At 38.6% G+C, this 26,711-nt stretch overlaps 1 protein-coding gene across 2 annotated transcripts in view; it reads right to left on the bottom strand.

The window, feature by feature from the left end:
- Window positions 1-26,428, bottom strand: part of FDX1 (ferredoxin 1) — a 35,794-nt gene extending 9,366 nt beyond the window's left edge. Inside the window, exons 1-3 of one of the 2 annotated variants that reach the window (XM_089915523.1) lie at window positions 25,160-26,428; window positions 20,161-20,285; window positions 2,035-6,642 (exon numbers count right to left, since the gene is read on the bottom strand). In XM_089915523.1, coding sequence (XP_089771649.1) covers window positions 6,500-6,642; window positions 20,161-20,285; window positions 25,160-25,359 — 468 coding nt within the window. In that variant the 5' untranslated portion in view covers window positions 25,360-26,428 and the 3' untranslated portion in view covers window positions 2,035-6,499. Of the gene's footprint in view, window positions 1-2,034; window positions 6,643-20,160; window positions 20,286-25,159 lie in introns of those variants that run through there. The other variant, XM_022561576.2, reaches the window with a different exon arrangement.
- Between the last annotated feature and the right edge of the window lie 283 nt (window positions 26,429-26,711).

The following is a 26,711-nucleotide window of genomic DNA, read 5'->3' as shown; positions in this document are numbered from 1 at the left end:
GGAGGACAGTGGTTGCTGTTGAAGTTACGGGAAGATTCTAAAGGATTCTGAGTAGGAAAGTGACATGGTATGTTTATTTTGGATGGATCTTGCTGGTACCTGTGTGTAAAGGATGGATTTGACATGAACAAGACAGAAGCAAAAGTCATGAGATTTCACCAAGGAGGAGGGGGAAAAAGAGGAAAAGAAAGATAAGAAACTGAGTCAAGGAGAGGCCCGCCCCCTCCAAGAAAAGGAGTCAAAATACAAATGTGTCAAATGCTAGAGAGAGAACCAGAAAGTGTGACATGAGAAAAGCCCAGGGAAGAAGCGAGTGCATACAATATGGTCTCAATCATCTCGGAATGCAGAGTAAAGTTCACATGCTAATAAATCCCTCCAGAAAATTTAGGACATTCCTTTTTTTGCCACCTGGTCAGTCAAAATGAAGAGTTACCATCCGTGTTCCAGCTCTTCACTTTCTTCCCTAGGAAACGTCAATTCTTTTAACCTTCTCTTAAAGGCTTTATTTTCATTCTCTAATAGTTTTCGTTGCTCCTTTCAGGAACCTTGCCAATTATTTCCACATCTTGCTTAAGTTGCCAATTTCAGAGCTGAAGAGAGTATTCTAGTAAGAATTTGACAAATGTTGAATATATACAGAAGATTAACTTTTGGTTCCTACACTCAAGTTCCTATTATAGATTCTAGTCCCATATTTATTCTTTAGATAAACGCACCATGCTCAGGATTCCTTATTTTACAGTTCCTTTCAAACTTTTTCTATCACAAGTTGTCAACAGGTATGCTTTTCTTATTCTTTGTACTAGGAAGAAACTCAAATATAATAGAAACTTTAAAGCTCAGAATGAATCAACTCAGCATGCATAAGATGGCTACCACTGAACCAGAGACACATATGGTCATATAGTGGTACAAGTATCACTACAGAAAAAAATATGGAGCAAAGATTTACAAACCCTGTGGATAGTACTTATAAGAAGAAATAGTCAATCCTGCAAAACTCCAAAATAATAAGACAATCTGAGCAGTTTTTTGGAGGGTTTTTTTTTCTTAGATTTAAACTATATGTTCTATAAAAAAGAAAAAAAAATTAGAGAACAGTGAAGACATGTCTCTGAAAAGGTATTAGGAGGAAGAAAAGATTTTAAAAGTGAGCCTAAAACTGTGAGAAGAAAACTTTAAGAAAAAGTTACTCCGTTTTTGTTTTTTTTTTCATCTCATGATTTCATGATGGGTATTTCTGCCAATTTATTTGTTTCCTGGTCTGGTAATTAGAGGGAGCTCCCCAATTAATAAGCATCTGACTTTTGCCTTTTTGGTATACAGGTCTATGAATCTTAACACATGTATAAGTCTGTGTACCCACTACCATAACCAGGATACAAAATAGGTTCGTCATCCAAAAGAAACTCCCCTGTGTTGCTGTGCCTTTGGAGTCACAGCCTGCATTTCTATACAGTAACAACGAACCACAAAGACAAATTAAGAAAAACAATTCCATTTACAATGGCATCAAAAAGAATAAAATACCTAGGGGTAAATGTACCTAAGGAGGTAAAAGATCTGTACTCAGAAAACTATAAGACACTGATCAAATAAAGTAAAGACAACACAAACAGATGGAAACATACACTGTGTTCATGGGTTCGAAGAATTAATATTGTTAAAATGACCATACTACCCAAGGCAATCTACAGATTCAATGCAATCCCTATCAAATTACCAGTGGCATTTTTCACAAAACTAGAACAAATTTTTTTTTAATTTGTATGGAAACACAAAAGATCCCAAACAGCCAAAATAACTTGAGAAAGAAGAACAGAACTGGACGTATCAATCTCCCTGACTCAGACTATACTACAAAGCTATAGTAACCAAAACAGTATGGTACTGGCATAAAAACAGAAACATAGATTAATGGAACAGAACAGAGAGCCCAGAAACAAACCCACACACCTATGGTCAATTAATCTATGACAAAGAAGAATATACAACAGAGAAAAGACAGTTTCTTCAGTAAATGGTGCTGGGAAAACTGGATACTACATGTAAAAGAATGAAATTAGAACACTCTCTAACACATATACAAACATAAACTCAAAATGGATTAAAGACCTAACTGTAAGACCTGAAACCATAAAACTCCCAGAAGAAAACAGAACACTCTTTGTCACCACAGCAATACTTTTTAAATCTGTCTCATAAAGCAAAGGAAATAAAAGCAAAAATAAACAAATGGAACCTAATTAAACTTAAAAGCTTTTGCATATAGCAAAGAAAACCACTGACAAAATGAAAAGACAATCTACTGAATGTGAGAAAATATCTGCAAATGATACGACCAATAAGGGATTAATCTCCAAAATATATAAGCAGCTTATACAAATCAACATCAAAAAAACCAAACATCCCAATTTAAAAATGGGCAGATCTGAAGAGTATAGCCACAATGTAATACAGTATGGAGGTTCCTCAAAAAATTAAAAATAGAACTACCATATGACCTAGCAATCCGATTTCTAGGCATAAATTTAAAGGAAATGAAATAACTACATCAAAGAAATATCTGCACTCCCATGTTCACTGCAGCATTATTCACAATAGCCAAGATATGGAGACAACCCAAGTGTATGTCCATGGATGAATGAATAAGATGTGGGGTGTGTGTGTGTGTGTGTGTGTGTGTGTGTGTACAGATACACACACAATGGAATGCTATTCAGCAATAAAATAGAAGAAAATCCTGCCATTTGTGAAACATAAATAGACCTTGAGGGGATTATGCTAAGTGAAATAAATAAGACAGAGATAGACAAACAGTGTATGACATCACTTATATGTGGAATCTAAAGAAGTCAAACTCGTAGAAACAGAGAGTAGTGGTGGGGGCTAAAGGAGATGGGGAGGATGGTCAAAGGGTGTAAACTTTCAGCTATAAGATGAATACGGTCTGAGGATCTACTGTAAAACATGATGACTACAGATATAATACTGTATTATACACTTGAAATTTGCTGAGAGTAATCTTAAATGTTTTAACCACACACACACAAAAAAGGAATGATGTGAAGTTAACCCTATTGTAATCATTTTGCAACTGAGATGTGTATCAAACCATCACGTTGTACACCTTAAACTTACACAACGTTAGTTGTCAATTATATCTCAATAAAGCTAGAAAATAAATAAAACAAAACCGTGGTAATGGCTGCACAACTCTCTGAATATACTAAAAAACAACGTATACTTTCAATGAGTTAACTGTATGGTATGTGAATTACATCTCGGTAAAGCTCTTCCAAAAAAAAGAACTAGATATATTTTTAATGGGTCTACCACTGAACTCTTAATTCTATTTCACTCATCTACATGTCTATGTTTTTGCTAATATTACACTGTCTTGATTACTGTAGCATCAAGTTTTAAGATCTGTACTATACATATGTCTTCCAGCTTTATCTTTCTCTTCTAAAATTGTTTGGCTATTCTAGTTCATTTGTTTTTCTGTAAAAAGTTTAGAATCAGCTTGTCTGTATCTAGAAAAAATCCTGCTGAGATTTTAATGGGAAATGTATTAAATCTATATATCAATAAAAACTGACATCTTTACTATGTTGTCTTCCAATCCATGAATACAGTATGTCTCTCTACCACTTAGGTCTTTGCTCTCTTTCATCAGAGTTATATAACTTTCAGGATACTGATGCTATACATATTTTATTAGATTTAAACCTAAAAATTTCATTTTGAGGAGCTATTGTAAATGTCCTTTTTTTTGTAAATGTTCTTTTAAAAATTTTTTTGGTTTCCAACTGTTCATGGCTGGTACACAGAAATACAATTGATTTTTGTGTGTTGACCTTGTATCCTAGGACCTTGCTAAGCTCACTTAGTTCTAAGACTTTTTTAATAGATCCCTTGTGATTTTCTATGTAAATAATCATCTAAAAACAAGACAGTTTTCTTTTCAACCTGTATGCCTTTTAATTGTTTTATTTTTTCATTATTTTATTTTTATCTTATTTTACTTATTTTTTAAAATTTTATTTATTTTTGGCTGCATTGGGTTTTCATTGCTGCGCACGGGCTTTCTCTAGTTGCGGTGAGCAGGGGCTACTCTTCACTGAGGCATGCAGGCTTCTCATTGTGGTGGCTTCTCTTGTTGTGGAGCACAGGCTCTAGGTGTGCGGGCTTCAGAAGTTGTAGCACACGGGCTCAGCAGCTGTGGCACACAGGCCCTAAAGCGCACGGGCTTCAGCAGTTGCGGTGGGCTCAGTAGTTGTGGCACGCAGGCTCTAGGGCACGCGGGCTTCAGCAGTTGCGGCACACGGGCTCACTAGTTGTGGCTCGCAGGCTCTAGAGTGCAGGCTCAGTAGTTGTGGCGCACGGGCTTAGCTGCTCCACAGCATGTGGGATCTTCCTGGACCAGGGATCGAACCTGTGTCCCCTGCATTGGCGGGCGGATACTTAACCACTGTGCCACCAGGGAAGTCCTCTTTTTTCTTTTTTTGCTTCATTACACAAAGACTTCCAGCATGATGTTAGTAGGGTGGTGAGAACAGACATCCTTGCCTTGTTCCTAATCTTAGGAGAAAGACATTTCATTCTTCAGCATTAAGCATGACGTTAGCTGTAGGCTTTTCATAGATATCCTTTATCAGCATCTGATTTTGCACCACAGCTGCCCACTTGCTTTCAGTTAAAACACGGGAGCTGCCACCAATTCTATATCCCATTTGAACAGAATTCACATCGTTATTGAACGTCCCTGCTGCTCCCAACTCCACTAGAGCCACAACCCAAAGGCTATAGGCAAGAACAAAGTGGATGAGATTCCTGTTGGGCCTCATCTTCTAACTCCTTTTCAGCATCACAGAATTCCCAGGCTCCTATCTAACATGAAATTATCTGCATTGAAAATCAGCAGTATATATATTCCCAATGCCAGACTGCAAAGTGGAGTCCCCATAGTGTATGTGGGGTGTGTGCATTGTGTGTGTGCAGTAGGTGGGCCCAAGGAGTTAAGGAGTTCTTGATCTGGTATTAAAAGTTAGAAGTTGCAATGCATTTTCTCATAGAAGCCAGGCTATAAATGGTGATTAAGTTAGTTGTGAAGAAACAGGTTCTGTGGGTTAGCCCGAAAAATTTAGCCACCACGTATAACAGTATTTCCATCGGAAAACAAATTCCAAATGCCAACTAGTTGACCTGAAAATGGATTTGGTAAACAAAACCTATCCCTAAAATGGGAAGTGTTTGTTGTTTTTTATGCTTATCACATACACAGGGAACAACTATACAAAACACACAGTGGGAGGCAACCTATCAAAGGAAAAAGGATACAAAAGCAACAACTATAGAACCTTCAATCTAAAACTGATAGCTGATCAAAATATGGGTACACCGATATAATAATACATGTGGAGAGTTGGGGATTGAAAGTGCAAAAGTTATGTGACTTATGCTTATATACAGCCCCAAAGCAGCACTGACAGCTGTCAGCTTTTAGTGTCTTTATAAGTGGTTGGTTACATAAGAGTAAATTAATAGGGGAAATGTGTACATATGTGTGTATATACATATGTAAATATAGAGATACATACACATATATTAAACATAAAGTGATCACATTTTATGAGGAATACATTCTCAAAGATTTTGAAATTGTTGAAGTCTCATAATTCGAATTATATTCTCAATGAAACAAAATGCAAAGTAAGGAGTGGGTTCTTATAGTTCGTAAATCTATAATCCTCATATCATATTTTTGCTGCAAAATATACTTAGAACAAACATTTGAAGTGAAACTTTTTCCATTACTATGTCCACATTTCAAATAATCAAAGATACTCCATGGCTTACAACAGACGATAATCTGAACTGACTTAGGGACACATTACAGCCGTATTAGCCCCTGATGCCAGCATTTTATCCATCATCCTTGCTTAGTTACACAACAACTGTCATGAACTTAAAGGTATGTACAGTTTAGTGCTGCTTTAATATTGCTGGCATTCTGGCTAATGATTCAGTTCTGTCTCCTAAATTAACAGTAATACAAATCATGATAGGTTTTTGGCTTTCTTCATTGCATTCTGTCACATTTAACTTCTGTCCCAAAATAACTCGCTTTCGGATGCATTTTTCGGCATTAACACTTAATGAATGCTTGGCTGAAACTGTCATAGGCTTTAAAATGATATTAAATTATAACCACAGTTTAAAATATCAGCACTACAGTCAACAAAAATCACACGGACATCAGATGTCTGGAAACAGCACAGTTCACATGATACTGACAAAGGCTGACAGGTATTTGTTTACAATTGTAAAAGGCATGGAAGCAAATATAAAATTTATAATTCGCACAGCCTGCCAGCTTGAAATTATGGGATTCTTGACAAAAGGTTTGGTTTTCACAGTATTTCTGATTTTACTAGAGTAAGAACCTTAATATTGTTAACCTGTACAATTTCAAATTTGCATAATTTAAAAATTACATTAAGAATAAGTAAGGCATGGGGCTTCCCTGATGGCGTAGTGGTTGAGAGTCCGCCTGCCGATGGTCCAGGAAGATCCCACATGCCGCGGAGCGGCTAGGCCCATGAGCCATGACTGCTGAGCCTGTGCATCCAGAGCCTGTGCTCCACAATGAGAGAGGCCACAACAGTGAGAGGCCCATGTACCGCAAAAAAAAAAAGAATAAGACATGGTTACTGGCTAATTTCAAGGTTGATGATGAATAAAACTCTGAACTGAGGTGTTTGTTTTTTTAAAAAGACCGATACTAAGGTTTTGCACAAAAGCTTAGAAATTCCTGCCATAAAACTATTCCCAGAGAAAATTAGCTATCAGCAGACTATTGCTCCTTTCATGTAATTTGAGAGTTTTCCACCAGGAAAAGATTGTTTCATGTGTGTGTAACCATACTAAGATAATTTGGAGATCTGTAATGATGCTGACAAGACAGACTGCCTAACCCCTTTCCCAAACAAAACTCCAAGGGATAGCTATGTGGAAATATTATATATTAAAAATATGAAACTATATAAAAATATAAAACCTAATTTTCTAGAGTAAACCTTGATCCACCAGAGCTGGAAATACAGTATGTTAATAAGGAGTCAATAAACATAATACAAATAGAGATTTATATGATCATTATCAGGGTCACCCAATTTGAATAATTTCCCTCCAAACAGACACATGAAGGAAATACATAATATTTAAGAAAAAAACAAAGTCTGAGATAATAAACTAGGTAAATTTGATCAGAGAGGTGTAACTGCCCCCTAGTGACAGAATACTATAATACAATCTGAAAACTTAAAGATCATCTAAAAAATCTACATTAACTTAAAAGCTGGAAAGGAATGTTCATAAATTTATTGCTTCCAAAATTTACAATTGTCCCTTTTTACTCACTTGTCCATTCACTACTTCACTTCATATATAAATAAAACAAGATGATTTTATACTTCATCACAGTCTCTTAGGAGAAAAATGCACAAGTAAACAAATATACAATTAACAGGTTGTGATAAATGCCATGAAAAAAATGAACAGGATGCTGCGATGGAGAATAACAGGTTCAGGGTAATGAAAGAACATTTTGGACTGGGTGGTTGGGCAAAGACCCACTAAGGAAGTATTACAATATAAGATAAACTGAGACCAGATGGATAAAAAGCAAACACATACAGGATATTCAGGGTGGAGTGAGAGGGAAGTGTCCCAGGCAGAAGAAAATGCAAAGTGTGTACAAAGTCTCCAAGCTAGAAATTCTGGGTGAGTTCAGCTCTTGATAAAAGGCCAGTGTGGCCAAACTGAGAGAAAGAACAATGAGAAATGGGGAAGAGGAAGAAAGGCAGATGGGGCCATTAATGCAAAAACTTTTAGGCTAGGGTAAGGAATGTGGATTTTAACCTAAATGAAAAGTTATTCATGGATTTAAATCAAGGAACCTGTCTGATGTGCATTATGATGAATCACCCTAGCTGCTGGGCTCAAGAGCAGAAGCAGAGTAGTGCAGTTCCTGGAACACAGTAACTAGCCAGCCCCAAGTAGTGACTGCAGGGATGGTGAACACAGGACACATTGGAGACATACATGGAGCACATCTGACAGGAGCTGCTGATGGACTGAAGGTAGAGGATAGGGAAGAAGGAAGAATAAAAGACGTTCTCCAGTTTCAGGCTGGAGCACCTGAGTGATGCTCGCTACTGGCAGAAAAGATTCTCAGAAAGATAAGTTTCAGTGGGGGGGAAAGAATCAAAATCTGTTTAAATATGTTGACTTGTTTAAATGTCTGTGCAATTTCCAAGAAAAGACATAAAGTAGGAAGTTGACTCTATAAGTCCAGGGCTCAGAGGAATGGTGTGAGCTAACAATGTAAACTTAAGAGTCTATGAGCATCTGCACACCAGTCAGAATGGTCATCATCAAAAATACTACAAACAATAAATGCTGGAGAGGGTGTGGAGAAAAGGGAACCCTCTTGCACTGTTGGTGGGAATGTAAATTGATAAAGCCACTACAGAGAACAGTATGGACGTTCCTTAAAAAACTAAAAAGAGAACTACCATACGACCAAGCAATCCCACTACTGGGCATATACCCTGAGAAAACCATAATTCAAAAAGAGTCATGTACCAAAATGTTCATTGCAGCTCTATTTACAATAGCCAGGATATGGAAGCTACCTAAGTGTCCATCAACAGATGAATGAATAAAGATGTGGCACATATATAGAATGGAATATTACTCAGCCATAAAAAGAAACGAAACCGAAGTATTCGTAGTGAGGTGGATGGACCCAGAGACTGTCGTACAGAGTGAAGTAAGTCAGAAAGAGAAAAACAAATACCGTATGCTAACATATATATGGAATCTAAAAAAAAAAAAAAAGGGTCATGAAGAACCTAGGGGTAAGATGGAAATAAAGACACAGACCTACTAGAGAATGGACTTGAGGATATGGGGAGGGGGAAGGGTAAGATGGGACAAAGTGAGAGAGAGGCATGGACATATATACACTACCAAACGTAACATAGATAGCTAGTGGGAAGCAGCTGCATAGCACAGGGAGATCAGCCCGGTGGTCTGTGACCACCTAGAGGGGTGGGATAGGGAGGGTGGGAGGGAGGGAGGGAGATGCAAGAGGGAAGAGATATGGGGACATATGTATATGTATAACTGATTCACTTTGTTATAAAGCAGAAACTAACACACCATTGTAAGGCAATTATATGCCAAAACAGATGTTAAATAAAGTAAATTTTATACAAAAAAAAAGAGTCTATGAGCATCTGGATGGGATTTAAGGTCACAGAAGGGATAAGATCATCCAGGGAGAAACTGTACAGACACTCTGTACTTGGCCACCCTCGTCTGCATATGGTGTTCACCTATGAGCATGACTATAACAAAGGCAATATGTAAAGGGTGTCCAGCATTCAACTTTAGAAATGAATTAAATAGTTGCCCCTATAATGTTGTTATCAAAACCTCTTCTTTATAAACATAATATTTCAGACTTCTTGACTGCATTTCTGTCATCTTTGTTCTAGAAAGTGGCTATCTTTTGTGAACCTAGTTTAGCTTATCTCAAATGTGTATGTACATGCCAAAATTTCTAGACACATTAGGATCCTTGATCTTTAAAGTTTCTCTTCTAAGTCTGTATAAATGAATGCAGAAATCTTATCAAACTACTGAAGACTGTATTGGCATTAAATTTTCTGTATTTCTGGGGCATCAGGGAAAAAAGATTCTGTTAGTGGTTATCTCTGTGTGATAAGACTATAGGGACAAGCAAGAAGAACTACAATCCTGCAGCCTGTGGAACAAAAACCACATTCACAGAAAGATAGACAACATGAAAAGGCAGACAGCTATGTACCAGATGAAGGAAGAAGATAAAACCCCAGAAAAACAACTAACTGAAGTGGATAGGCAACCTTCCAGAAAAAGAATTCAGAATAATGAGAGTGAAGATGATCCAGGAACTCGGAAAAAGAATGGAGGCAAAGATCAAGAAGATGCAAGAAGTGTTAAACAAAGACCTAGAAGAATAAAAGAACAAACAAACAGAGATGAACAATACAATAAATGAAATGAAAACTACACTAGAAGGAATCAATAGCAGAATAACTGAGGCAGAAGAACAGATAAGTGACCTGGAAGACAGAATGGTGGAATTCACTGCTGTGGAACAGAATAAAAAAAAAGAATGAAAAGAAATGAAGACAGCCTAAGAGACCACTGGGACAACATGAAATGCAACAACGTTCGCATTATAGGGGTCCCAGAAGGAGAAGAAAGAGAGAAAGGACATAAGAATATATTTGAAGAAATTATAATTGAAAACTTCCCTAACATGGGAAAGGAAATAGCCACCCAACTCCAGGAAAGGCAGAGAGTCCCATACAGGATAAATGCAAGGAGAAACATGCCGAGACACACAATAATCCAATTGGCAAAAATTAAAGACAAAGAAAAATTATTGAAAGCAGCAAGGGAAAAATGACAAACAACATACAAGGGAACTCCCATAAGGTTAACAGATGATGTCTCAGCAGAAACTCTACAAGCCAGAAGGGAGTGGCATGATATACTTAAAGTGATGAAAGGGAAGAACCTACTACCGAGATTAAACGACCTGTCAAGGATCTCATTCAGATTTGATGGAGAAATCAAAAGCTTTACAGACAGGCAAAAGCTAAGAGAATTCAGCACCACCAAACCAGCTCTACAACATATGCTAAAAGAACTTCTCTAAGTGGGAAACACAAGAGAAGGACCTACAAAAACAAACCCAAAACAATTACGAAAATGGTAATAGGAACATACATATCAATAACTACCTTAAACGTGCATTGATTAAATGCTCCAACCAAAAGACACAGGCTCGTTGAATGGATACAAAAACAAGACCCACATATATGCTGTCTACAAGAGACCCACTTCAGACCTAGGGACACATACAGACTGAAAGTGAGGGGATGGAAAATATATTCCATGCAAATGGAAATCAAAAGAAAGCTGGAGCAGTAATACTCATATCAGATAAAATAGACTTTAAAATAAAGAATGCTACAAGAGACAAGGAAGGACACTACATAATGATCAAGGGATCAATCCAAGAAGAAGGTAACAATTATAAATATATATGCACCCAACATAGGAGCACCTCAATACATAAGGCAACTGCTAACAGCTATAAAAAAGGAAATCAACAGTAACACAGTAATAGTGGGGGACTTTAACACCTCACTTATACCAATGGACAGATCATCCAAACAGAAAATTAATAAGGAAACACAAACTTTAAATGATAAAATAGATCAGATAGATTTAACTGATATTTATGGGACGTTCCATCCAAAAACAGCAGATTACACTTTCTTCTCAAGTGCGCACGAAACATTCTCCAGGATAGATCACATCTTGGGTCACAAATATAGCCTCAGTAAATTTAAGGAAACTGAAATAATATCAAGCATCTTTTCTGACCACAACTCTATAAGATTAGAAATGAATTAAAGGGAAAAAATGTAAAAAACACAAACACATGGAGGCTAAAAAATACGTTACTAAATAACCAAGAGATCACTGAAGAAATCAAAGAAAAATCAAAAAATACCTAGAGAAAAATGACAATGAAAACACGACTATTCAAAACCTATGGGACGCAGAAAAAGCAGTTCTAAGAGGGAAGTTTATAGCAATACAAGCCTACCTCAAGAAACAAGAAAAATCTCAAATAAACAATCTACCCTTACACCTAAAGGAACTAGAGAAAGAAGAACAAACAAAACCCAAAGATAGCAGAAGGAAAGAAATCATAAAGATCACAGCAGAAATAAATGAAATAGAAACAAAGAAAACAATAGCAAAGATCAATTAAACTAAAAGCTGATTCTTTGAGAAGATAAACAAAATTTGATAAACCATTAGGCAGACTCATCAAGAAAAAGAGGGAGAGGACTCAAATCAATAAAATTAGAAATGAAAAAGAAGTTACAACACACACCGCAGAAATACAAAGAATCCTAAGAGACTACTACAAGCAACTCTATGCCAATAAAATGGACAACCTGGAAGAAATGGACAAATTCTTAGAAAGGTATATCCTTCCATGACTGAACCAGGAAGAAATAGAAAATATGAATAGACCAATCACAAGGAATGAAATTGAAACTGTGATTAAAAATCTTCCAAGAAACAAAAGCCCAGAGCCAGATGGCTTCACAGGTGATTTCTATCAAACATTTAGAGAAGAGCTAACACCCATCCTTCTCAAACTCTTCCAAAAAATTGCAGAGGAAGGAACACTCCCAAACTCATTCTATGAGGCCACCATCCCCGATCCCAAAACCAGACAAAGATACTACAAAAAAAGAAAATTACAGACCAATATCACTGATGAATATAGATGCAAAAATCCTCAAAATAGTAGCAAACCGATTCCAACAACACATCAAAAGGATCATACACCATGATCAAAAGGGATTTATCCCAGGGATGCAAGGATTCTTTAATATATGCAAATCAATCAATGTGATACACCATATTAACAAATTTAAGAAGAAAAACCATATGATCATCTCAATAGATGCAGAAAAAGCTTTTGACAAAATTCAACACCCATTATGATAAAAACTCTCCAGAAAGTGGGCATAGAGGGAACCTACCTCAAAATAATAAAGGCCATATATGACAAACCCACAGCAAACATCATTCTCAGTGGTGAAAAACTGAAAGCATTTCCTCTAAGATCAGGAACAAGACAAGGATACCCACTCTCACCACTATTATTCAACTTAATTTTGGAAGTCCTAGCCATGGCAATCAGAGAAGAAAAAGAAATAAAAGGAATACAAATTGGAAAAGAAGAAGTAAAACTGTCACTGTTTGCAGATGACATGATACTATACATAGAGAATCTTAAAGATGCCACCAGAAAACTACTAGAGCTAATCAATGAATTTGGTAAAGTTGCAGGATACAAAATTAATGCACAGAAATCTCTTGCATTTCTATACACTAATGATGAAAAATCTGAAAGAGAAATTAAGGAGACACTCCCATTTACCATTGCAACAAAAAGAATAAAATACCTAGGAATAAACCTACCTAGGGAGACAAAAGACCTGTATACAGAAAACTATAAGACACTGATGAAAGAAATTAAAGATGATACAAACAGATGGAGAGATATACCATATTCTTGGATTGGAAGAATCAGTACTGTGAAAATGACTACACTACCCAAAGCAATCTACAGATTCAATGCAATCCCTATCAAATTACCAATGGTATTTTTTACAGAACTAGAACAAAAAACCTTAAAATCTGTATGGAGACACAAAAGACCCAAGTAGCCAAAGCAGTCTTGAGGGAAAAAATCGGAGCTGGAGGAATCAGACTCCCTGACTTCAGACTATACTACAAAGCTACAGTAATCAAGACAATATGGTACTGGCAGGAAAACAGAAATACAGATCAATGGAACAGGATGGAAAGCCCAGAGACAAACCCACGCACATATGGTCACCTTATCTTTGATAAAGGAGGCACGAATGTACAGTGGAGAAAGGACAGCCTCTTCAATAAGTGGTGCTGGGAAAACTGGACAGGTACATGTAAAAGTATGAGATTAGATCACTCCCTAACACCATACACAAAAATAAGCTCAAAATGGATTAAAGAGCTAAATGTAAGGCCAGAAACTATCAAACTCTTAGAGGAAAACATAGGAAGAACACTCTTTGACATAAATCACAGCAAGATCTTTTTTCCTAGAGTAATGGAAATAAAAACAAAAATAAACAAAAATGGACCTAATGAAACTTAAAAGTTTTGCAAAGCAAAGGAAACTACGAACAAGAGGAAAAGACAACCCTCAGAATGAGCGAAAGTGTTTGCAAATGTTTCAACAAAGGATTCATCTCCAAAATATATAAACAGCTCATGCAGCTCAATATTAAAAAAACAAACAACCCAATCAAAAAATGGGCAGAAGACCTAAACAGACATTTCTCCAAAGAAGGCATACAGATCGCCAAGAAGCACATGAATAGCTGCTCAACATCACAAATTATTAGAGAAATGCAAATCAAAACTACAAAACTCACACCAGTTAGAATGGGCATCATCAGAAAATCTACAAACAACAAATGCTGGAGAGGGTGTGGAGAAAAGGGAACCCTCTTGCACTGTTGGTGGGAATGTAAATTGATACAGCCACTATGGAGAACAGTATGGAGGTTCCTTAAAAAACTAAAAATAGAATTACCATATGACCCAGCAATCCCACTACTGGGCATATACACAGAGAAAACCATAATTCAAAAAGACACATGCACCCCAATGTTCACTGCAGCACTATTTACAGTAGCCAGGTCATGGAAGCAACCTAAATGCCCATCAACTGACAAATGGATAAAGAAGGAGTGGTACATATATACAATGGAATATTACTCAGCCATAAAAAGGAAGGAAATTGGGTCATTTGTAGAGACGTGGATGAATCTAGACACTGTCATACAGAGTGAAGTCAGAAAGAGAAAAATATTGTATATTAACGCCTATATTTGTAACCTAGAAAAATGGTACAGATGAACCGGTTTGCAGGGCAGAAATTGAGACACAGATGTAGAGAACAAACGTATGGACACCAAAGGGGGAAAGCGGCGGGGGATGGGTGTGGTGGTGTGATGAATTGGGAGACTGGGATTGACATATATACACTATTATGTATAAAATGGATAACTAATAAGAACCTGCTGTATAAAAAGATAAATAAAATAAAATTCTAAAATTCAAGAAAAAAAAATCTCCCCCCCCAAAAGAAAAGTAAAAATTATAGGAAGTTCTGATTTTTTTAATGTACTTCTTAAATTTGTTATAATGAACAATGAGCCTGTAGTAATAACTATGTTAACAAAACTAGCTAACATCTATTTAGCCTTGCTTAGATAAACTCACTGGATCTTTACAGGAAACTTACGAGGTAGATACTAACATTATTCCCATTTTACCCTAAAGGAGACGAGGTATGAAGGGGTTAGAGACCTAACCCAAGGTCACAAGGCTGGCAAAGTGACAGAGCTGGGGAACAAATCAAGGCTGGAAGACTCCATTCTTAATCATTCTAACCAATGGCTTCCAAAAAGAATGTTTTAATTTTGAGTTCTATTTTACATCACAACCTAGTATACATATACTTTGTAAAATAGCTAAACAAGCATTTCATGGAATAATACAAAAGATGGTGTGTTTTTACATGTTCTTTTTAATTACTTTAAATTCTAGTTGAAAGCTATTAAGTTGATTATATGACCCACAAATGGTTGCAACCTGCAGTTTGAAAAACAGTGTACTACAATATATACCTTTTAAAAATTAAAGAAAAATACTTTTTAAAAATTTTAAAGATACGTTCAAGTATTAAGGTCAAAATACTTATACTTTTATTTCAAAGTAATGGAAAGCAACTTATGAAAACTATCTACTATAAATAAAGTAATGTAAAATACTTTATGTAGCTACTGAATGTACCTTCATGTAAAAAAGAAGTTAAAAGCCTTTCAAATAAATGTTTAAAATTAATTTTCTTTTTTTTTTTACACATTTAAAGAGGCTTTCCTAACGGCTGAAAATAATACCTCATCTGAAAAACAGGCAAACAGTTTGAGCAAACAATTTATAAAACAAGCTTTACTAAGTAATTCCATCCCCAGGAATTTAATGCAAGAAAATTATAGAACATAAACACAGAAAGGTATTTCTGGGGATGTTCACCTTAAGGTTATTTACAATAGTTGAAAATTGGAAGCCACCTAAATGTCCAAAGAAAGAGATGGATTAAATACACCATGGCACTTAAAGTCTCCCCTCTGCCTCCCTCCTATCAACAGGTAATCACTGATATTTGTTTTTAAGACTCCTTTCAGAGATTTTTTTTCTTTTTTAAACACAGCCATATAGTATCCCCTTGTAGGACTATATAGATCAGTCCTCTATTGATGGGCATTTGTTTCTTTCAAATCTTTTGCTGTTACAAACATCTTTGCAGTAAACAGCCTAGTATACATGTCCTTTCCTAAAGCTGAGATGGAATCTGTGGAGAAATTTACAGAAAGAGATTTACCGGTTCACAGCCTCCACATTAGCCTTCCCAGAGCACAAGAGATCAGCTTTCTCAAGGGCAGGAACAAAGTTCACTATTTATTTTACATACCCTTATACAGAGTGGTAACAGGGTCCACATACACAGATGTGCAAAGGCCCAAGAATATCTCCACATACTTTCCTTAAGCTCTCCGAACTTTTATAACAGCTGATTTAACATCTTTGTCTAGTAAGTCTAATACCTGGGCCTCCTTGGGGACAGTCTCTATTGACTGCTTTTTTTTTTTTTTTCTGAGTATGGACCATACTTTCCTGTTTCTTTGGGTGTCTTGAATTTTTTTATTGCCAAGTGGACATTCTAAGTAATATAATATGGTAACTCTGGAAGTCAGATCACCACTGTCTCCCCTGGGTTTGTTGTTGTGGCTGGCTTTTTGGTTTCTGTTGTTGCTGCTATTTGTTTCTCTAGTGACTTTCCCAGACTAACTCTGAGGTCTGTATTCCCTGTAGCACGTGACCACCAATGTCTCCACTCAGTGAGCTTAGTGGTCAGCTAGATGACTGGATGGAGGTTTCCTTCAGTGCTCTGAACCAATATGGCTTCTACCCTTCGCTGAGGAGCTCAGTGCGTGATTAGGCGCACCTTCAGCGTTCAAGCAGTCTACATGTCTGTCTTGGCCTTCACCTGCATGGGACCTCAAAGTCAGCCAGAGATGAGAGACTGGGGCCCTGTCGGGTCTTTCCTGGGCACAAACACAGTCCTGCATTTGTGTGTGGCCTTCTAGATCCCTGAAGCATTTCAAAGCCCACTACAGATATCTCGTTCCCCAGATCTTCCTTTTAGATTTTTGGCCAAGCTCTTGTTTGCTCCAAGTGGCATCACAGCCTCAGGCAGCACAGTGTTCAACGACTGCAGGTAATTATTTTAGATGGAAGTCCTAGGGACAGAGACTTCCCACAGAGGAATCTCTGAGGCAGGTCAAATAACAACTCCCTGGAACGGAGCTTTTCTGAGAAGCTGCAAGACAAGTGACAACGTTCTGGAGATGGGACCTTCTGAGGAACTCAAACCAGTTTGCCCCTCCAGTGGCCACAAGGCTGCTGGTTTTTTTTTTTTTTTTTTTTTTTTTTTATAGGCTGCTGGTTTTTAAGGCTACTGTTGAACTGGGGAGAGGAGAAGGTGAATAGGGCAAGTTAAAATGCCACAAATCCTACTGTTCTTACCAACGTAGCCACTATGCTAAGCACTTCACTTCCAATACCCTATTTAATCTTTAACAACCCTATGAGGTTAGAACTATTACAATACTATTTTACAGAAGAGGAAACTGAGGCATACAGACGTAAAGTAGCTTGCTCCAGGTCTCATGGCTAGTAAGTGACAATGTTGGTTTATGAACCACAATTTGTCTAATTCCAGAGTCTATTCTCAATTACTGTGCAATGTACTACTTTTCATTTGTGAGAGAATAATTCAGAGAAACCCAGCTTAGTCAAAAGTGTTGCTGAATATGAACTCATGAGGGAGATCAATTATATATAAATTTTATAGAATATATATATATAAATTATAAATGGGTTCTTTTCCATAAATTAGTTGTTCTTAACCATGGTATGGATCTGAACCACGTGGAGCTTTTTAAAAGGATACCTGTACAACTTCCCTTTCTCCCTTACCATCAAGGATGTAACATTTTTTAAAGTTCTGCAGAATTCTGAAACTCAGTCCTAGCCAAGAACCACTGCATTAGAGTAAAAAATTCCTTAAAACTGGAACTATATCAACTATTTCATCACCTAATTTCTGTAACAAGTGTTCACAAAGGAAAGATGCTTCTTAGAGAAAAAGGCATAAAGGAAAAAGCAGAGGTTTAGGAGTTAGAGAGACTTAGGTTTGAATCTTAGCCTTCTCACTTGCTACCTGTATGACCCAGGGAACATTAATTTCTCTGAACTTTAGTTTCTTCATCTATAAAGTGGAAGTTAAAAAAAAAATCTACCTCTTAGAGTTATTACAATAATAGATAACATATGCTGGGATGCAGTATGCACTCAAATGGTAGTTGTTACAGTTATCCCTGAAACTGACATTAGATTGAGAAATTCAGCAAATATTACTGACTGCCAACTCTGGTTACCTGAGTGATAACAGTCTTCCAAAAGCACAAAGTCTAATAAAGGAAAGAGATATTCCCTCTAAAAAGGAAAACTGAGATGAATATTAACATAGAGAAGTATATTTAATGTATCATGGGAAAATGGAGGAGGAGAAATAATTCTGATCTGAAAAGTGTTCTTAAAAGTGCAATGTGGGGCTTCCGCCTGCCGATGCAGGGGACGCGGGTTCGTGCCCCGGTCCGGGAAGATCCCACGTGCCGCAGAGCGGCTGGGCCCGTGAGCCATGGCCGCTGAGCCTGCGCATCCGGAGCCTGTGCTCCGCAACGGGAGAGGCCACAGCAGTGAGAGGCCCGCGTACCGCAAAAAAAAAAAAAAAAAAAAAATGCAATGTGAACAGTGCCTTGAAAGAAGAATAGTCAGATATGCTCCCCGGACCTGATTGCAGACCAATGGTTCTCAAACTTAAACATGCAACCAAATCACATGGAGGGCTTGTTAAAACACACATTTCTGGGCCACACCCCAGACTTTCTGAATCAGTAGATCTGGAGTGGGGCCTGAGAATGTGCATTTCCCAAGTGACACTGATGGAACCCTCTTAAAGAACCACCGTTCTAGATAGAGAGAATGCTCGAGCAAAACTGACAAGTGATATACAGGGTATCCCTGAGCTCTAAGATGTCAGCTTCCAGGACATGGGCTTTGTGTGAGTGGCTAAGGAATATGGTCAAAAGCCTAGAAATGAAAACTTTCTAAACAAAACACTTCCTTCTCTAGTAAGAGGTAGATTAAGTACCCTTTCTAGGAAGGTGAGATGACGTTCAAGACTACGTATGGTGATGAATGCTAACTAGACTTACTGTTCAGGTGATCACTTCACAGTGTATACAAATATCAAACCATTATGTTGGTTTGATATCAATTATATCTCAATAAAAATAAAATAAAATAATAAAGTAGTAAGTAAAATAAAACTCACTTAAAATAAAAAGAATGCATAAGCTCAATGTAATTAAGAAAACACCAGTCTGGGAATTCCCTGGCAGTCCAGTGGTTAGGACTCGATGCTTTCACTGCCAAGGGCCCAGGTTCAATCTCCGGTTGGGAACTAAGATCCCATAAGCCACGTGGCGCAGACATACATAAATAAATAAATAAAATAATTTTTAAAAAATTAAATTAAAAAGAAAAAGAAAGCACCAAACCCAAATTGAGGAACATTTTACAAAATACTTACCAGTACTTTTCAAAAGTATCAAGGTCATGAAAAACAAGACTGAGGAAATGTCAGACTGAAGGAGACTAAGGAGATATGATAACTAAATGCAATGTGGGATCCTGGATTGAATCCCAAAACAGAGACATTAGTGGAAAAGCTAGCAAAATTCTATAAATCTGTAGTTTTTTAGTTATTGAACCAATGCTAATTTCTGTGTTTTGATTATTGTATTATGGTTATATAAATTGTTAACAGTAGGGGAAGCTGAGTGAAGATTATACAGAAACTCTCTGTACTATTTTTGCAACTTTTCTATAAGTCAAAGATTATTTCAAACTAAAAAGTTTAAAAAAAGACTAAGTTAAAATGATTTAACTACCCACTGATATGACATTTATTATCTCAACCTGGTATCTTTCAATTCCACTTCCTACTCCCAGCTTTGCATTGCACACATAATCAATAAGGTAATGAAGCAACAGACTTTGGGGCATATAGCTAATTAATGTTCAAAGAAGAGAAACACAGTGTCACTTATTCTTTATAGGTGAGAATATAACACTAACACATCCTGAATTTTAATATTTCACTTAGCATACTCTAGTTAAAATTCTTCGAAAAAACAAAGCTGAAACCTATTCAATAGTTTCACTTATAAATTTTAAAGAATGTTCCATACTCACCAAAACCATCAATATCAAGATTATTTTCAACCACAATATCTAGTAGAGTGTCACCAACTTTTCCTTTGCTTGTTAATGTTTCACCGTCACGGTTTATAAAGTGGACTGTTATTTTATCTTCTGAGCTGGAAAAGGAAGCAGTCCTTTATTATTTTTAATAATTTCAAAAGATACTTTAAAATAATTGTTCTAAGAACCTGTAACGTCAAAAAATAGGTTGTGTGTGTGCCTGTGTGCATGCAAATATCCTCCTTTACGGTATTTTCTTTTCTTTCCCAAGTTCATTTGGGAAGGAGACACCACAAACCACAGGCATATCTATCTGCCCACCTACCAGGAGGGAAGCTCTGCCACCTTAAAGGAAATAGCAAGTACATCACTATCAAGGCCACCTGTAGTATGTGTCTCCCCAGTGGTCACTCTCAGGTCACAGTTACATGAAATGCTTAGCAATCATTATCACTCGTGAAGTTTGCTTTGCTCTCACATAGCTCTCTGAAAAACAATGTTTCTATGAATGTGTCCCTAAAAGACTAGGTGACGGTTGTGGAGAGCTTTAAAAACAAATCATTCTGCTATTGATAAGGCAATTGTTATGCAAGTGTCTGATAAGTACGGTCACTGAGAGCCAGCAGTTTGATAGTTTTCTGAGTATTTGAACATCTCATTTTGGTCCATATAGTGTACTCAAAAAACAAAGGGACTAGAAAAAGGGTTTTCTTTGCTTGAATATGTCAGAAAATAAATATAATATCTCCTTACATGTTTCATTACTATAGGATAGCTATCAGCTAGTTATCAGTTAGCTAACTAACTTAAATTTCTTACCCTTCTCACAAACATCAGTCCAAACTTTGGGAAAAGAAATCATATTATTATTGGGCTTCCCTGGTGGCGCAGTGGTTGAGAGTCCGTCTGCCGATGCAGGGGACACGGGTTCGTGCCCGGGTCTGGGAAGATCCCACATGCCGCGGAGTGGCTGGGCCCTTGAGCCATGGCCGCTGAGCCTGTGAGTCCGGAGCCTGTGCTCCGCAACGGGAGAGGCCACAACAGTGAGAGGCCCGTGTACCGCCAAAAAAAAAAAAAAAAGAAATCATATTATCAACTACTTATCCTCCACTACTGGTCATTTAAATTTTTACCTCACAATTGAAAAGATGTACTTCAGCTTAAACGAATTAGTTGTAATTTCCACTACTGCCAATAGATGGTAATAGTCCATCAAAGAAAACGTTGTTTAGTTTAAGTAAAACCTAGAATTACATAATTTCAGAGCTGTAAATATCTTGCAAGTTACCAAGTCCATCATCTCATTTCCCAAACAAGGCAGCTGAGGCCTTATCAGATAATGTCATCCTTGATAACTCAATGATGAAAAATGAGGATCCTAGTAATTAAAAATTTTGATCAGAAGTGTGTGTGTGTGTGTGTGTGTGTGTGTGAGAGAGAGAAAGAGAGAGAGAATGTCCCTTAAATGGGCATGTGCTCTCTGACTTCTTTTTGTAGCAAAAAATGCTTTAAAGCAAGTATTCCCAAACATTCATGATTTTCAACTAGGCAACTGCTATTTTTTCGAAGAAAAATGACTAGTAATGAAGATACTCTGGAGGCAGGGAGACCACACTGGAGGTCATAAACAAAGCAGGGACATAGGAGACACTGATTTGAGAGATACTGAGAGATATTCAGGAGGCAGAATTAAAAACTTTTGGAGAGGGAAGAAATAATGTTGAAATTTCTAGCTCGGACAATGAGGGAGTACAGTTTAACTTAAGTTTAACTTAGGAGGAGAAGGAGCTTTGGGGAATATTGGAAATGAGTACAACTTTAGACCTGTTTGATTTAATAATAAACAGATGCAAATGTCCAGAAGCCTGATGGAAATATGGGTCTGAGCCCTGCAGAAGCCTAGAGATTTGACATCAAAAAATGCCTGGTAGCCTAAGGTACAAGAAGTGCAGCAGAAAGAATTCCATCATTTATACACACTACTGAAGGCCGGAGGTTTGGGCACTGCTGCTCTTCTGCAGCACTCTAGAGATGAGCTACAGCCAAGGAATTGCAACTCTGACGTCAGACTCCTCTTCTGTAAAATCAGGGTAACGTTTATCTCATAGTTTTGACAACATATGCAAAATTCCTAACATACTGTAGAGCTCAACAAACACTGATTGATAACTTTTATTTAAAAGTCCTTTTGTTGTTAAGGAGCCTGAACTGCTGCTACATATTAAAAAAGGTATACAGCCCCAGAAAAAAACTACAGAGTAAGAGTAATAACAGGTTTATCAAAGAACAGGAGAGGAAGCAGAAATGAGAGAGAAAAAGTAATTTTGCAGCTGAGAAAGTATGGAATATAAGATGTAAGAGAAAACGTAGATTCTAGCCCTGGTTCTGACATACGTATACTCATTAGGTGACCATGGGTAAAATGGCAATAACAGTGACTTCACCCAGCTGCTGAGAGAATTAAAGGAGAGAAAGTTTGTGGAAATATTTTGTTCCTTAAAGCATTATACACATGCACTTTATCCAGGTAACTTTATCCATTCACTATTAACAAGTGGTATTTGTAGGTTTTCTATAGTTTGCTTCTCCAATTCTAAGAACTAGCAAAAAGCTTCTAGCTGTTTCCAAAAAGGATAAGATTTCATGCACTGGGAAGTAATTAGGATCCTTCTAAATCCTCTATCATCAATGAGTTAGCCAGCACCACAAACAACTATTTTCTTCACTTGTTTACCCTTTATGCACCACCACTTATTCTGCTCAACCACAGCAGATATTTTGACAAAGCTCTCCAGGGGCTGCTGTGGTAAAGCTCTTAACAGACTTCTAACAGGGAGAGGAGTTATGGCTGCTGATGCCCACCCTTTCATTATGTGGGGTAGCCTGGGGTAGTTGGTCCAAGAAAAGGGCCCCGTCTAGGGCTCCCCACTTCCATAGCCACCTTAACTCTTCCAAAAGACCCTATGGGCTAAAGAATTATCAACTCTAATGGTGCTCAAAAAACAAACAAAAACTATGTGAGTTCTAGTCCTAGTTTTGCATGCTACTTAATATAAATTTTTATTCTCGTTTATCTACCTCACCTATCTCAGGATTTTCTTAAGAGTCAAGGGAAATAATACATGTGAAAGCCCTTTACAACCTAAATCACTACAAAATATAAAGTACTATATCAGAGTATTTTGGAGTAAAAGGAGTTTTTCGACTCTCAATTACTGAAAGCTTATCTAAATGTTAAACTTCAAAGTCAGAACTACAGCTTCTAGACTGTTCTGTCCAAACTTTGTGCAATAACAGAGATATTCTATAGCTGTGATGTCCCAGACAGTAGCTTCTAGCCATGTGTGTTTATCCAGTACTTGAAATGTGGCCAGTGGAACTGGGAAAATGATTCTTTAATTTTATTTAACTTTAATTATCTTAAACTTAAATGACTACATGTGGTTAGTAGTGACCATATTGGATAGCATAAGTCTTAGATGATAAGAGTCAGAAAACCTAGTTGTAGCTCCAAAGTCTGTGATAGGAAGCACAGGGCACCAATGGAAACTGTGCCAATGAGGGGGAAAGCAGGTTTATAAGGGAGCAGACAGATGTGCTTCCCTTTAAGACAACTTGATGTACCGATTCAAACAGTAAGTTTGGGGGATATAATTCCCATTTACAAAAGCAATCATGTTCCTTTAAATACTAGTTACACAAATATGTTCAACATATGTCCCAATTTATACACAAATTTTCAAGAAAGCATACAATGCAGAAAACAAGGCATCCAGGCAGAGGAAGGTCAAAGACAGGAAAGTGTAACGGAAACAGGGACAAATAACCCCTGCTTGCCTTCCCCACTATCTCCCTCACAGTTCATGCAACAAAAATGTATTGAGCACCCACTATATTATGGGATTACAGGAGAAAAGATGAGTAACTCCTCCACCCTATTCTCAGGAACCTCATGAAGAAGAAACTAGAGAGGAATACAAATCCAGCCCTTTCTCCCTGCAGCTCCTTCTTGCTGCTACACAACAGCAAGGGAGTCAAAGAGCTGTTCCGAGACCTGCATTATGTAAGGCGCCAACACAGTGCTATACTCTGAAATTATGAGGAAATTTTCTCTCTATTATATCTAAGGGGAGTCTGTCTTTGAAAAACGAATCTGCCCAAGAATATAAGACTGCAACATATTTTGGGCAAATTTTCTCTCACCTCTTTCGACACTTAATACAAAACACAACGCTGTGAGCCTAGGAGGCAACTGATGCTAACAGGTGGGATCTACTGAGTCCTCGATACTGGCCAGACACAAGACTCCCTGCATTACCTGTATGCTCTCATTTGTTCTTCAAATAATCCTGTGAGGCCGACACGATTATTATCCTCCACTGACGTTAGACAAACTGGACAATAAGTGTCAAAGCCCAGTTTAAAACCCTGCCTTGCCAGTCCAACGCTGGGGCTTTTACCCCGACAGCAACCACAAGAGAGCAAACAGGGAAGCTCGGGGACAGAGCGGGTGTATCCTAAATGGACACGGACTTGGAGACAGAACGTCCTGACCTAGCAGGAGGAAGGCACGATAAGAAACTGCAGGCCAGGACACGAACGGGGCGCATCTTACGAAGGTCACCGCGGTTAAGAGCATAGAAAAGGTTAGATCCTCGCCAAACCGCACGGAGAACCAGCGGCAGCAAAGTGCCCGGTTTTCCTGAGGGCACAGGAGGCACTGGGACAAGGAGATCGGGGGTCCCGGGCCTCCATTCCCCGCCAGGCGTCAGTGGATCTGAAAGGCAACTTGGCAGCGGTAAGTAAAGGAGGCCGTGACCACACCGAGCGACCTGCCGGTGACACGGAGAAGGCGGAGCAAGAGGCGGGCGGGGCCGGGCGTGTGGCCCGCACGCCGTCGCCGGGGGAAGCAGACGGAACCGGAAAGCGGGCGGAAGGAGCGTGGCAGTTCTGCCAGGGACCCAACGCCCACGCGCCCCCTGCGCCTCACCTGCTTCGCGCGCGCGCCGACACGCTCAGCGTCCGCGTCGCCGCAGCTGCGCCGCCGCCCAGGCCCGGCCTGGCGCTCCCGCCCTGCCCCCGGCTCCCCCGGAGACCGCCGGCTCCCGCGCGGGGTCCGGCGAGGAGCAGCCACCGGCCGGCTGTGTCGCCAAGGGCGGCGGAGGCGACACGCAGGAGACGAGCGGCCATAGCCGGTCGGATAACTACGGGAGACGACGCAGGCCGCACTGCAGCCGCCACGAGAGGGAGGCTCCAAGACTGGGGGCGGGCTGACGCTGCGCCTGCCTGACGCCCGGGGTCCCGGCGAGGGCCTGCTCAGTGCACTGCCAAGGCCTCACGCGCCTTCCGGCTGACCTATAAGTCCCGCGGGCCGCGAGGGCGGCCCCGCCTCCCGGGCGTGGTTATAGAGGCGGGGCTACGCGCCTTGTTGTTCTACCTACTGACGAGGTTTTGTATTGATGACCTTCCTGCTTTGTTACCTTCTGGGGTTGCCAAGCAGGAACAATAAATTTTACAAGATAGCTGAACGTCTGACGGAAAGATACAGTAAAACAATCCCCAGTTAACTAAACCACTTTCTTTTGTCCTGCGCTTCCCTCCTCCTCCTGCCCATTAAGAAAAAAAAAAATGGGAGATTGTCATCTTGGAGTTCAAAAACTATGATAAAAGGGAATTCTAGCCATTGTCAACAAGGACAGTGGGAAATTTCAGAAAGCCAATAGGCAGACACCCAGGAGAATAACTATGACTATAAAGTTACAAATGATCACGGTAATGAATAAACGAGGATACCGAAGAAGGCAGATAATGATCCTAGGCTTTGAATGGCAAATAGATGCTCGTTGAGCACCTGAAATCCATGAGCCTGAACAGGAAACTGGTGAACTGAGATTTTTTTAAAGAATTTTAAAAAACCAGGAAGATTAATTTTAAAATACACTTTATCACGGTTAATAGGTTGTGGTGGGAAAAGCATGGGCTTTAAGGTCAGAAATAGCGATGTTCAAATCCAAGGTCTACCACTTCTGAGCTTTGAGACCTTGGATAAATTTTTCTTTTAGAGGGTCAGAATCTCCATAACAGTTTTACATGGATAAGATGTTCCATCCTTCAGGGCCATCCTGAGGGTTAGAAAAACTGACAGGCAGGATGGGATAGTGCGTCACAAAGAGCAGTAACTTTTCCTGGGCCTTCCTGCCTAAGGCTACTCTTCAAAGGCTAAAGTCAGCTGGATATTGCAAATATGCTAAACACAATAAAAGATACGTTAAAGAATATTCAGAACAAGAAAGTACAGGCCTGAGTAAAGTCCCTCGAGACAATGTATGGTGAGTTCTGAACCTGAGGGCAGAGAGTCGGCAGTCATTCGGCTCCTAAATTGCCTCAGTCTTCTGGTAAAGAGAAAGACGTTCGAGTTGAACCGGTCACAACAAACCCTGCAAGTAATCCGGAAGAGGAGGTTGTAACAGAACAGTTAATCTTTTTTTATAAGGTCAAATCTCCAAAGTCAGATGAATGACTTGTAGGAGGAGAACTGGATA

Source organism: Delphinapterus leucas, chromosome 7 (assembly GCF_059928025.1).
Source record: "Delphinapterus leucas isolate spDelLeu-1000000601 "Yukka" chromosome 7, BTC_Dleu_Yukka2, whole genome shotgun sequence".
Lineage (NCBI taxonomy): Eukaryota > Metazoa > Chordata > Mammalia > Artiodactyla > Monodontidae > Delphinapterus > Delphinapterus leucas.
Note: the sequence above shows the minus strand (reverse complement) of the source record. Positions and strands in the feature narration are given on the sequence as shown.